General features: G+C 36.3%; 1 protein-coding gene across 11 annotated transcripts in view; it reads left to right on the forward strand.

Moving 5' to 3' along the window:
* Nucleotides 1-12810, forward strand: part of STK31 (serine/threonine kinase 31) — an 82727-nt gene that overhangs the window by 54672 nt on the left and 15245 nt on the right. For 9 of the 11 annotated variants that reach the window (XM_027573906.2, XM_027573910.2, XM_027573915.2 and 6 more), the window contains one exon: nt 1662-1784. The exons of 1 other annotated variant lie outside the window; for it this stretch is intronic. In XM_027573906.2, the coding sequence (XP_027429707.1) occupies nt 1662-1784 (123 nt within the window). Of the gene's footprint in view, nt 1-1661; nt 1785-2911; nt 3026-12810 lie in introns of those variants that run through there. One more of the 11 variants, XM_027573916.2, reaches the window with a different exon arrangement.

The following is a 12810-nucleotide window of genomic DNA, read 5'->3' on the forward strand; positions in this document are numbered from 1 at the left end:
TCTATGGTAACTCTGTGTTTCACTTTTTGAGGAACCAGACTATTTTCCAAAGTGGCTCCATCTTTTTACGTTTTCATCAGCAGTGTATGAGGATTTCAGTTTCTCTACATTCTTGCTAACATTTTATTGTCTGAGCAGTTCCCTTTTGACTAGTGTAAGTCTTAATGCTTTATACTTTGGTCATTTGCAAGTCATAGGGTAATGCCATCGGTGTATATGTAGTCTTAATGGTTTTCATATGGTAGTCAAAAAGAGGAGAAAATGAAAATGTAGAACTATAATGAAATGCTGGATTAAGAAAGATTTATACAAAGTAGACATATTGAAATATTTTTTATCATTAATTTATCTGAAAATTAAAGTACTATCCTAAGAAAAATGACTGAATTAGGAGTTTAAAAAAGTTCTCAACTCTTAGAGATCCTAGTTAACCTTTTGAGCATGCCATTTGCACAACTATGTATACGCATGACTACAAGAATTATTTTTCCTCTTTTATACTGATTTGTCAACTGTTATTATCTCCCAAAACATCGTTGTTGTTTTTTTTTTAAGATTTTATTTATATATTTGACAGAGAGACACAGCGAGAGAGGGAACACAAGCAAGGGGAGTGGGAGAGGGAGAAGCAGGCTTCCCACTGAGCAGGGAACCAGATGTGGTGATCGACCTGAGCCAAAGGCAGACGCTTAATGATTGAGCCACCCAGGCGCCCCTCCCAAAACATTGTTTTAATCTTCATTTAAAATTACTTACTCTGAAATACTTATTAAACTCACCTTTGCTCCGCTCTTTTCTTACTGCTCTCAGATTGAAGTATTAATCAGGAAGAAAAATTTGAAAGATAGTCTGTTGTCAAGATCATTGCTTTTCAGACTTTACAGTGCATGTGAATCACCTGGGATCTTGTTAATACGCAAATTCCTGGGCGAGAGTCTGCATTTCAAAAAGGTCTCAGGTGATGCCTTAGCTACAGGACTTTTGACTACACTGTAAGAAGCAAGGATAAAAGGTAGTGGGAGGAGAAGAGATAATTAACTCTTAGTGATATGTACTAGGTAATTATTGTGCTAATTACCTTTATCTTTACAGTAAATCTGTAAGATAGATGTTATTTTCATATTACAGTTATTTTAGGCTCAAAGAGGTTAAAGCCCAAGGTCACACAGCAAGTAAATGGGAGAGTGGGAATTGCTGCCAAGGTCTGAGTCCAGGGTTCACGTTCTTATCACTGAACATCTTTTGACACGTAAGAAATGGTATACTTAGAAAATAATCAATAAGGAAGGAAAGTACTTTGTAGACTTCCAGTTTTTAAAAAAACTATTTAGAATTTTCAAAATTAGAAAATAGCACTCCTTCTTGCCCTTATGAACTTTATTTTTAAAAGAGGTTCCTAATGTTTAAATAATCAGTGTTTCTTGGTTTTGAATCTACTTGAGGCTGTAATGTGAAATGTAACCAAAGTCTCACTGTTAATTTTATGAGACTGATTTTAAGAGCAATTTGTAATAGCAGATACTGGGTAAAAATATTTGAAAGCAAGAGAGAACAAAATATTTCACATGAATTTGTTTTTTGTGTTGATTAAATGCAGAGGACTTCACAGAAGCTACCTCATCTGTGTTGCCTCTAAAATATTTAACTTACTGTTTTTGTAGAGTCAGCGAGCCTCAGTGAATATGGTAATCGGTGACTTGAGTTTGATATCACCTGAACTGAAAATGGGAAAGCCTGCTTCTCCAAGTTCTGACTTGTATGCTTATGGCTGCCTTTTATTATGGGTATGTTATTTTTTTGTTGAAATAGATTAGTCATATATATAAAAATATATAAATATGTGTAAATATATTTATATATATTTAAGTATATAAAGCGATGATTTTATAGTGGTTTTACTGAATATACTGCTCTGGATAAAGAGCAGTGGTAGCTTTTTAGTAAAAAAAACTTAGTAGAAAATTGCTTTTTTTCTTCCCTTTTTAAAAAAAGTTTTATCATAAGCTATATACTTCCTATCATCTATTGTATACTTACTACGAGTTGGCTTGATATATATTTTACATATCATGCTATTGTGTTTTATTAAAGTCAAGATTAACAGTAAAGATGATTTTGTCCTATATTAATCTATAAATGGTTCATGCATGTGGAAAAGAAATGTTAAATGAGCCTTGAGTAAGTGTTCCTGCTTTTACTATAAATCAAGTAGCTGCTTTTTTATCCATGGCTTAAACTTATTCTTCCTACAAATTATGAGGGATTAAGTATTAACAAGGAGGGGATGTCTGTTTTTACTTCTTTTGCTTAACATTGTACTGGAGATTCTAGCCCAGGGGTCAGCAGAGTTTTTTATAAAGGGCCAAATGGTAAATATTTTAGGCCTTGGGAGCCATATGGTCTCTGCTGCTGTGGAAAGTAGCCATAAATACACGTAAATGAATGAATGGCTGTGTTCCAATGAAGCTTTATTTATGGACATTGAAATTTGAATTTCATATAATTTTCATGTGCCATGAAATAGTATTCTTTAATTTTCTCTTAAACACTTAAAAATGTGAAAACTATTCTTGGCTTATAGGCTATACACAAATAAGCAGTGACATAGATTTGGCATGCAGGCCATAGTTTGCTCATCCTGGTTTTAGCCAGTATGATGTCAACAAAAAGAAATAAAATGCATACAGTTTAAAAATGAAGAAGTAAAGCTGTTTTTATTCAAAGATGACATGATTAATTATGTGTAAACTTTAGGAATGTACTTAAGAGCTACTAGGATTAAGAAGTTTAGCAAGGTTGCAGGATGCAAAATCAGTATAATAATTAACTGTTTCTATATACTAGCAACAAACAATAGGAAATTGAAATTAAAAAGTCATTTACATGGGTATCAAAAATTTGGAATTTTTAGGGCTAAATATGACAAAAAATGTGCAAGACCTATACCCTGAAAACTATGATATATTGTTGAGAGAAATTAAAGAAGACATAAATAAATGGAGAGCTGCATCATGGTCATGGACTGGAAGACTGAATGTTGTATGGATGTGAATTCTTTTTTTTTTTTTTAAGATTTTATTTATTTTTGAGAGAGAGCAAGAGCACGAGCCGGGGAGGGGCAGAGGGAGAGGGAGAAGCAAACTCCCCACTGAGCAGGGAGTCAGACTGACGTGGGGCTCCATCCCAGGACCCTGGGATCATGACCTGAGCCGAAGGCAAGATGCTTAACCGACTGAGCCACCCAGGCGCCCCTGGATGTGAATTCTTAAATAGGTCTATGGATTCAATACAATTTCAACAAAAATATTTCTAGGCCCTTTTATTTTTTCAACAGTAATTGACAGGTATAATTTATATGAAAATACATAGGAACTCAGGTAGCTAAAACAGTTTTGAAAAGTTAAACTACCTGATTTTAAGACTTAATAAAATTATAATGAATCAAACATTGTGATGTTGGTGTAAAGTCAGACATACAGCTCAGTGTAAAGGCAGTAGAAATAGATGAAATAGTAGAAATATATAATCAGTTATTTTTGACAAAGATTTCAAGGCAATTCTGTGAGGAAAAGGATCATCTTCAACAAATGGTGCTGTAACAGTTGGATATCTATATATAAAATATAAACTGATTTAATCCTTGCACAATTTATAAAAATTAACTCTAAGTGTATATTAGATTTAAAGGTAAAACTGAAGTCTTTTATTTTATTTAAAATCAATTAACATAGTATATTATTAGTTTCAGACGGAGAGTTCAGTGATCCATTGGTTGCATATAACCCAGTGCTCATTACATCAAGTGCACTCCTTAATGCCCATCACCCGCTTACTCCATCTCCCCACCTGCCTCCCCTTCAGCAACCTCCAGTTTCCAGTTTGTTTCCTATAGTTAAGAGTCTCTTATGATTTGTCTCCCTCTCTGATTTCATCTTATTTTTCCCTCCCTTCCCCCATGTTCATCTGTTTTGCTTCTTAAATCCCACATATGCGTGAAATCATATATTTGTCTTTCTCTGATTGACTTACTTTGTTTAGCATAATACCCTCTAGTTCCATCCATGTCATTGCAAATGGTAAGATTTCATTTTTTTGATAGCTGAGTAATAATATATACCACACCTTCTTTATCTGTTCATCAGTGGATGGACATCTGGGCTCTTTTCCATATTTTGGCTATTGTGGACATTACTGCTGTAAACATTGGGGTGCATATGCCCCTTAGAATCACTATTAAAACCTAAGTCTTTAAAACTGTAATAAAACATAGGAGATAATTTTATTGATTTTGAGTTTGGCAAAGATTTCTTGTAATAGGATATTAAAAAACATCAAGTATAAAAGAAAAAATCAGTAATTCAGATTTGATCAAAATTTAAAACTTTGCTTTTCAAAAGAGACAAAAATGAAGGGCAAGACGTATGGACTGGGAGAAAGTATTTGCAAAAGTCTTGTATCTCATTTACAAAGAGCTCTTAAAACTCAAAAATAAGACAACTCAGTTTAAAAGTGGGCAGAATTGTTTAAATAGACATTTTATGAAATAAGATATCTATATGTAAATAAACATGTATCTTTAGTTATTAGGCAAAAGCAAATTAAAACTGAAATGATATACTACTACACCTCCACAAGGATGCCTGAAATTAAAAAGAGTGACCATACCAAGTGTTGACTAAGATGTGTAGCAGCTGCATCTCTCATATATTGCTGAGAGGAATGTAAGTGGAGCAACCACTCTGGAAAACAAAATTTGGCAGTTTGTTAAAAGGTTAAACATATACCTGCCATGTGACCCAGCCATTTTTACTCCTAGGTAGTTAGCCAAGAGAAATGAAAGCATATGTCCACACAGAGCTGTATGCAAATATTCAAAGACATTTTATTTGTAATAGCCCAAAGCTAGGAACAGCTGAAATATCCATCAACTAAGTGAATGGATAAACAGTTTGCTGTATATCCATTGGAATACTACTAGCAGTAAAAAGGAAAGAACTATTAATACACTCAATAATATGGAAGAATCTTAAAATAATCCTGCCAAACTAAAGAAGCCATATAAACTTCTGAACAATGTACGCTTACTTATAGTGACATAAAGGAGATCATTAATGCTCTGGGGTCTGAGGGCAGAGGGGAAGGGGGAGGGATGGATTACAAAGTGGCATGACGGAATTTTTTGGCATGATCACTGTGTTCCATTAGCTTGATTGTGGTGATTTTGTAGGTATATACGTATATCAAAACTAATCATATTACTTTAAATATATGTAGTTTGTTGAACATCAATTATATCTCAAAGCTGTTACCAAAATCATTGGGAATCTCCCCATTTAATTATTTACAAGTTTTAGCCTTTTGCTGGCTTAGGTATTTAGAGCTCAGTTTCATAGAACCATCATAGTCATAGAAATAATTAAACTGGCATCATTTTAATCATTGCTTCAGTAATCTGTTTCTTCTTTACATCAGAGGGATGAAAGTAAATGTGTTGTATATTTTTATGTTCCTCAGAGCTGTCATAAAATATCATTTATGTATGGTAATAGTCTTTATTTCATCTCTTTTCTTTCTTCATCAAATGGTAGTAAAGAGCTCTATATGAGTCCGTATACTATTGTACTGAATTTCTGCTCTTATTTAATGTTAGGGTCTTTTAAAAATTAATTTAATTTAATTTTTTAAAGTAATCTCTGTGCCCAATGTGGGGCTTGAACTCATAACGCTGAAATCAAGAGTTGCATGCTTTACCAACTGAGCCAGCCAGGCACCCCTAAAACTTTATTTTCTAACTAACATGTAGTACAGTTGACTATTTTTGGCATACAGTCCTTTGAAGATTTTCTCTTGTTATTTCCCTCTAAAAGCTTTATAGTTACATGCTTTACATTTAGATCTAGGATCAATTTTAATGTAATTTTTGTTTAAGGAGTGAGGTTTATGTCAATGTCTGTGTTCTTTGCATATGGATGTCCAATTGTTCCAACACCATTTGTTAAAAAGACTTTTTTTTTTAAACAAAAATACAAGAGAACAAATCTACACCTTTATTTATTTACTTTTCATTAAATTTAAATCCTTGAGGGTTACAGCATCACACGGATTCTGTGGCCACTGGCTTTAGCAGGAAGGTTGCTTCAGAATTTGGCACGAACCATCCCACCGTTTCCATGAGCACGAGTTACTTTTCCCCAGATTACTCTGGTTTTGTTTGGTTTGCCACCAGGAGTCACTGTATTGTTCTTTGCTTTGTACACATAAGCACATCTCTTGCCTAGATAGAATTATGTTTCATCTCAAGCATAAACACCTCCAATTTTAAGAAGAGCTATGTGCTCCCTCTGGTTCCGGAGACCCTGCTTATAGCCAGCAAAAATGGCCTTGGACCACAGCCTTCCAGACATTATTTGGCATTATAGGAGTCCTGTTCCCAGCAGGCCTCCACAGACTCCAGGATGGCCAAAAAGACTTATTTTCTACTGACTTTCCTTGGCATCTTTGTAAAGCATTAGTTGGTCATGTTTGTGTGAGTCTGTTTCTGGACTCTTAATATTCTGTTCCATTGATCTATATATCTGTTTACTAATACCACACTGTTTTGATTATTGTATCTTTATGGTAAGTCTTAAGAATTGGGTAGTAGGTACAGGGTCAGTGGGCTGGGGCTGGGCCATTGTGCAGGTGCGGGTGCTTGTGGCAGCCTGGCCCAGCCATGGTGCAGGCCTGGTACATGGATGAGTCCACCAGCCACCAGAGGAGGCCCCACCACACTGTGCCCGGCCATCTGGTCAGCTTGGAGAAGCTGTGCTGGCTCAGAGTTCTTTACTGGAGGCTGGCTGCTGACAAATATGAGAATGATCAAGAATTAGAGAAGATCTGAAGAGAGATAAACTACTCCTGGATGGATATAATAACCATATGTGAGGATAAACTACCAAATTATGAAGAAAAGATTAAGATGTTCTATGAGGAGCATTTGCACCTGGATGATGAATAGATCTGCTACATCTTGGATGGCAGTGGGTATTTTGATGTGAGAGAGAAAGAGGACCAGTGGATCCTCATTTTCATGGAAGAAGGAAACATGATAACTCTGCAGGGATTTATCACCACTTCACACTGGGGGAAGGAGCTACATGAAGGCCATGGGGCTATTGTGGGAGAACTGGTGTGCATGGTGTACAATTGGCCGGCTGACCATTTCGAGGGCAGTACATGGAAGTTTTGGGGCAGACAGTGTAGAGGTGCTTCAAGGGCCTAGCTCACCCTTTGCCCTTGTGAATGTCCTGAACATGATCACAACAGAGAACCAGTCCTTTTCCTTCGCTTTTATATTGTAGACTTGGGGCTAGGTGAGCTTTCCTTTGCAAGATTATTTGATTAGAATATGTGTTAATGAAAGGAACTTTATTATAAAAGTGATTTTTACATGGGAGAAACAGAATGTGGACAAATCTCATTCATCTTACCTAATTCAAGATCAGTGGTCAGGAACCCTGTGTCAGCACATGTGTTTGCGTTTAACCTGAATGAGAGTCATCTCCCCAAATGTAAGTGCCACGCTGCTCCATCTGGACCTGTTTTTTTGTAAGCAGATGTTGGTTGATGCCATGCCTACTTTGTAAGAAGGTGTCATAGTTGATGATGGTACTTGCCAGGTAGAAACTTCTCCCCCAGAACTGCATGGGGAGTGCTGTTGGGGGCAAGCTCTCATATTAGTGGGAGGATACTTGGAGTTGCTTTTGCCACTTTCTTGTTCAAAATAAAGTAGCTGCCTTAATTTTATCCTCTTGGCTTGGAGTCCTTATATTTAGGTATCATTGTTCATTAAATCACCCCATTTAGAAAAAAAAAAGAATTGGGTAGTATAATTAGTGTGAATTTCTTCGTCAAATTGTTTTAGCTCTTTGGATATCTTTGCCTTTCTATATACATTTTCAGAAACAGCTTATCTATATGTACCAAAAACCCTGCTGTGATTTTAATTGGAATTGTATTAAATCTGTAGGTCAATATGGGGAGAATTGACATCTTTACCAGGTTGATCCATGAACTCCATTTATTTAGGTTTTCTTTGATTTATTTTTTATTTTATTTTTTAAAGATTTTATTTATTGAGAGAGAGAAAAAGAGAGAGCACATGGGAGGGGGTAGGGTCAGAGGGAGAAGCAGACTCCCTGCTGAGCAGGGAGCCCGATGCGGGACTCAACCCAGGGACTCTAGGATCATGACCTGAGCCGAAGGCAGTTGCTTAACCAACTAAGCCACCCAGGTGCCCTGATTTTTTTTTTTTTTAAATCAGCTTTTGGTATTTTGAGCTTAGAGATCCCTTATGTTTGTTATTGGATTTATACCTAAGTATTTCATTTTTTGGAGCTATTGTGATATTTTTAAAAAGTTTTGGGTTTTTTTTTTAGTTCAAGTTCATTTTATTTCAAAATAATTATTTTATTGATAGGAAAGTTAGTTTAGTACTAAAGATTATGTATACTTTGATCTTCCTTCTCAAAGAATTAGGCAAGTTATAGCAAAAACATACAGTGCAAAATTTATAAAATGACAAAGTCAAGACCTAGGGGCTGTGTTTGAAAAGGCATTATTCAGAGTTAAACTGGAACCATTCATTATCAAAAGATCGTATTTCCAGGGCCATGAATGGATGACTATCATTTTATGGCTTTTAAAAGTTTTAGAATTAGCAAAAATAAAAAAAACAGCTTATTTGATATTAAAACTCTAAAATAGACTAGATATTTTGGTCACATCATAAGATATTTTGGTTTTGAGTTATTTTTTGTTATGATACCAGATTAAATGATGGAAATATTCCGAAGACTGCTTTCAACTACAGAAAACTAGTGTTTGAGTGTTCACAACCCTTCTACCTCCAGTAAACCATAACTTTTCACTGGTACATTTGAAAGGTTGTTTTGTCTTAAAGTCATTTGTATTAAGATTCTTCAATTCTTGGGACGCCTGAGTGGCTCAGATGGTTAAGCATCTACCTTCAGCTCAGGTCGTGATCCCAGGGTCTTGGGATTGAGTTCCGCATTGGACTCCTTGCTCAGCAGGGACCCTCCTTCTCACTCTGCTTCCTGCTTCCTCTGGTTGTGCTTTCTCTCTCTCTCTCTCTACCTGACAAATAAATAAAATCTTTTTTTGTTGTTTTGTTTTTTTAAGATTTTATTTATTTATTTGAAAGAGAAAGAGCACAGAGGGAGAGGGATAGGGACAAACAGACTCGCTACTGAGTACAGAGCCTGATGACCCTGGGATCGTGACCTGAACTGAAGGCAGATGCTTAACCGACTGAGCCACCCAGGTGCCCCATAAATAAAATCTTTAAAAAAAAAAAAAGATTAAAAAAAAAGATTCTTCAATTCTTTTTAGGTTACAATGAAATTCTTTTTTTGAAAGATTTTATTTTAGAGAGTGCGCGTGTGTGGGCATGCGAGTAGGGGAGGGGCAGAAAAGGAGAGGGAGGGAAAGGGAGAGAATCTCAGGCAGACTTGGAGTGAGCGTGGAGCCCACTACTGTTTCCATCTCATGACCCTGAGATCATGGCTTTAGCCAAAACCAAGAGTCAGATGCTTAACTGACTGAGCCTCCCATGGGCCCCGGTTATAATGAAATCCTTAAAGGCTTTGTTGGAAGCCAGTTGTAAAAATTAGAGCAATTCTGACATTGTTATATTGAAAAAACATTTTCAAAACACAAAAATTGTGTTTGTGTGTGGGTTCTGTGATGAAGCTGAATAATTTAAGAGAAGTAAATGGTGCATTTCTTTTATTCAAATGACACTTTTTCAGCCTACTCTTATCTAAAATGCAACCCTTTTCCCTGCTTTAGTTTTCTCTCAACATACTATATATTTCTTTTATTTATGTTTATTATTGTCTGCTTCTGCCAATAGAATGTGAGCTTCTTGGGGGCAGCTTGTGTGTCTTATTTGTTGCTATATCTGCAATGTGCTGGGTGCAGAAGAGGCACTCACATATTAATTGACTGAATGCATGTCTTTATGGTATCAGAATGAATGTTTAAATAAGTTTTAGCCACAATTATGTACTGAAGTAGTAGGTTTTTTTTTTTTAAGTGTACCATGTTTTCTTGGTGAGTTCATCTACTCATTTATGCCACCTTGTATATTTCTTTGGAGCTTGTTTGAAGATTTTTTAAAAACTCCAACTCATAATGTATTTCTAGGAGATGTTAGTAATCATACTGATCCATTGAACAACTAACCTTGGGTTTTCTGGACCTTCTTAACAACTTGAGATGCATACCTTCTTGCAATTTCAGTTACCTTCTAAAAACCACGATTTTGTGATCCTCTGTAATTTTTCTTTTACAGAAGTAGAATCCAATCCAGTGCATTTTTATCTTGACAGGATTCCCTAATGTCTTATTTTACTATAACTGCTCTTAAATCTCCAATATGTTTTGTGCACTTTATTTTCTCCTCGTGTATCAGCAACCTCCTAGCTTCTCTTCTTTCCTTCATCAACCTTGAACCCCATCATAGAACGTCCAGACTGTGTTCTCTTTTACTCCTTTTTTTCTCTTATATAATCTGCTTTTTGAGGCATGTCTAACCTTATCTTCTGTGAGCTGTTTGGTGAGAAATCCTCTTCTTAGCCTTGCATGGACATGTTTTAACACTTCTTTTTAGAATTTAGGTGTACTTTTCACACATTATGCTTTGTTTTGGTGCTTAATCCAAAAGTAAGAGACAGTGGGAAAAATAATATTCCATATCCTGTCATTTCTTTAGATCTAGTTTATGTGGCCTGTGATGTGTGCATGTCAGGAACATTCCAATAAGGAAGAAATCTTAGGAGAAGGAAAAGGGGTGGTGGCACTCCCCTAAAATCTGGAAGTGATTCTAACATTATAAGCAGATTGAGTGGAATTGATCTCATTGTTGCAGATTGGGTGCTGGAGACTTAAGGATTCCAGACTGAATGGACCCACTAATATTTCTAGTGTTCTCCTCTGTACAGAAATTTCCTGTGTTTCTGGACCTCCTTTAAGACCCAGTCAAGAACCTGAAACTCATCATTCCTTTTTTATTGGTTCCAAGTGCAGAGAGCTTGGAGGAGTTCACCTCCCAAAGTGTGTTATTTTTGAGGATAGTTTATTCTGTTTAACTATATTTTTACTTTTTATTGTTTTTTTCATCCCTGATGTTTCAGTATTTCTTCTTTTGTCATTTCCTTTGTTTTAAGAACTTTTCACCACTTGTTTAAGATAAGTTGGCCAATGACGGATTCTTAGTTTTCCTTCGTCTGAGAGCATCTTGATTTCACCTTCATTTCTGAAGAATACTTTTTGCTGTGTATGGAATTCTAGGTTTATATTTCTTTTTGCACTTGAAAAATGTTGTGCCACCTTCTTTGAGGCTTCATGGTTTCTCATGAAAAATCCACTGTCATTTAAATCATTTGTTTCTTGGTAATGTGATGTTTTTCTTTAGTACTTTTACAATTTTTCCTTGTCTTTAGTTTTCTGCAGTTTGATTATGATGGGTCTTGGCATATATTTTTTGGGTTTACTCTCTTTGAGGCTTGCTCATCTTGAATTTGTAGGTTTATGGTTTTCACCAAATTTGTAAAATTTGGTTCAGCAATTATTTCTTCACGTATTTTGTTGGCCTTACACTCTTCTTTTTTTCTGAAACTCTGATGACATAAATTTTGGATCTTTTTATTACTGTTTCACAGGTTCCTGAGGTTCTGTCCATTTTTTGGTTGCTGTTCAAATTGGGTACTTTCTATTTTTCTTTAATTTCACTGGTATTTTCCTCTGTCATACTCCTCATGCCATTGAGCCAATCCAATGAGTTAAAAAAAAATTCTGTTCTTTTTCAGTTCTAACATTTCCTTTTGGTTTTTACTATATCTTTTGTTTTTTTCTTTGCCAAGGTTATTTTGTTTGTTCCATGAGTGTTTGTGATTGATCTCTAAGCATTGTTATGGTGGCTCCTTTAAAATCTTTGTCAGATAATCCCTACATCTGTGTCATCTTGGTATCTGTTGGTTGTCTTTTTCTTATTCAGGTTGGGATTTTTTTGGTTCTGAGTTTGACATGTGATTTTTGACCATATCCTGAACATTTGGGTATTATGTTCTGAGACTCTGCATCCTATTTAACCTTCATTTTTTGCAGACAGGCCCCCAGTTAGGTATAGTGTACAGTTTCAGATATGGTTAGATCTTCATCTCCTCTCTGGGCTCTGCTGACCCCCCAGCAAAAACAGAATGCCGACTTGCAGAGAGTGCCTTGCCTCGTCTCATTGCTGCTGGGTGGTGGTGGAAATTCATCTCTCCATTGAGTCCTGTTGACACTGGGGAGCAGGAGCCATACTTAAATTACTGCTTTACCACCACCACCTTGTTTTACTTCCTTGTGCCTTGTTGCTACCTGGTAAGCATCGAAGTTCTCTTTTCCACTGGGTCCTGCTGACACTTGGGGAGGGGAGAAGGGAAAATAGAGTCTCACTAACACTGCTTCACATTGCTTTGTTCCACTTTGTTGCTTCTGAGTAGGATTGGAAGTTAGCTTCCCTGCTAACTGACAGCACCAGTTGGGTAGAGTGCCAGCTAATGCCATCTCACACTGCCTTGTTCTGCCTCTTTGTTGATGATGGGGGTGGAAGTCCAGCTTCCCACTCAGCCCCGCTGACAGTGGATGGGATGGGGGAGTTTTTCATTTGGTATTTGGCTGGAGTAGGGAATATTACCAAAAAGTTTTTCTGCTGCTGGACCACTCTCTTCCCAGTTCTTTGGCTAGAGGGAGCAGGCTTTTCTA

This window comes from Zalophus californianus, chromosome 12, assembly GCF_009762305.2.
Source record: "Zalophus californianus isolate mZalCal1 chromosome 12, mZalCal1.pri.v2, whole genome shotgun sequence".
Lineage (NCBI taxonomy): Eukaryota > Metazoa > Chordata > Mammalia > Carnivora > Otariidae > Zalophus > Zalophus californianus.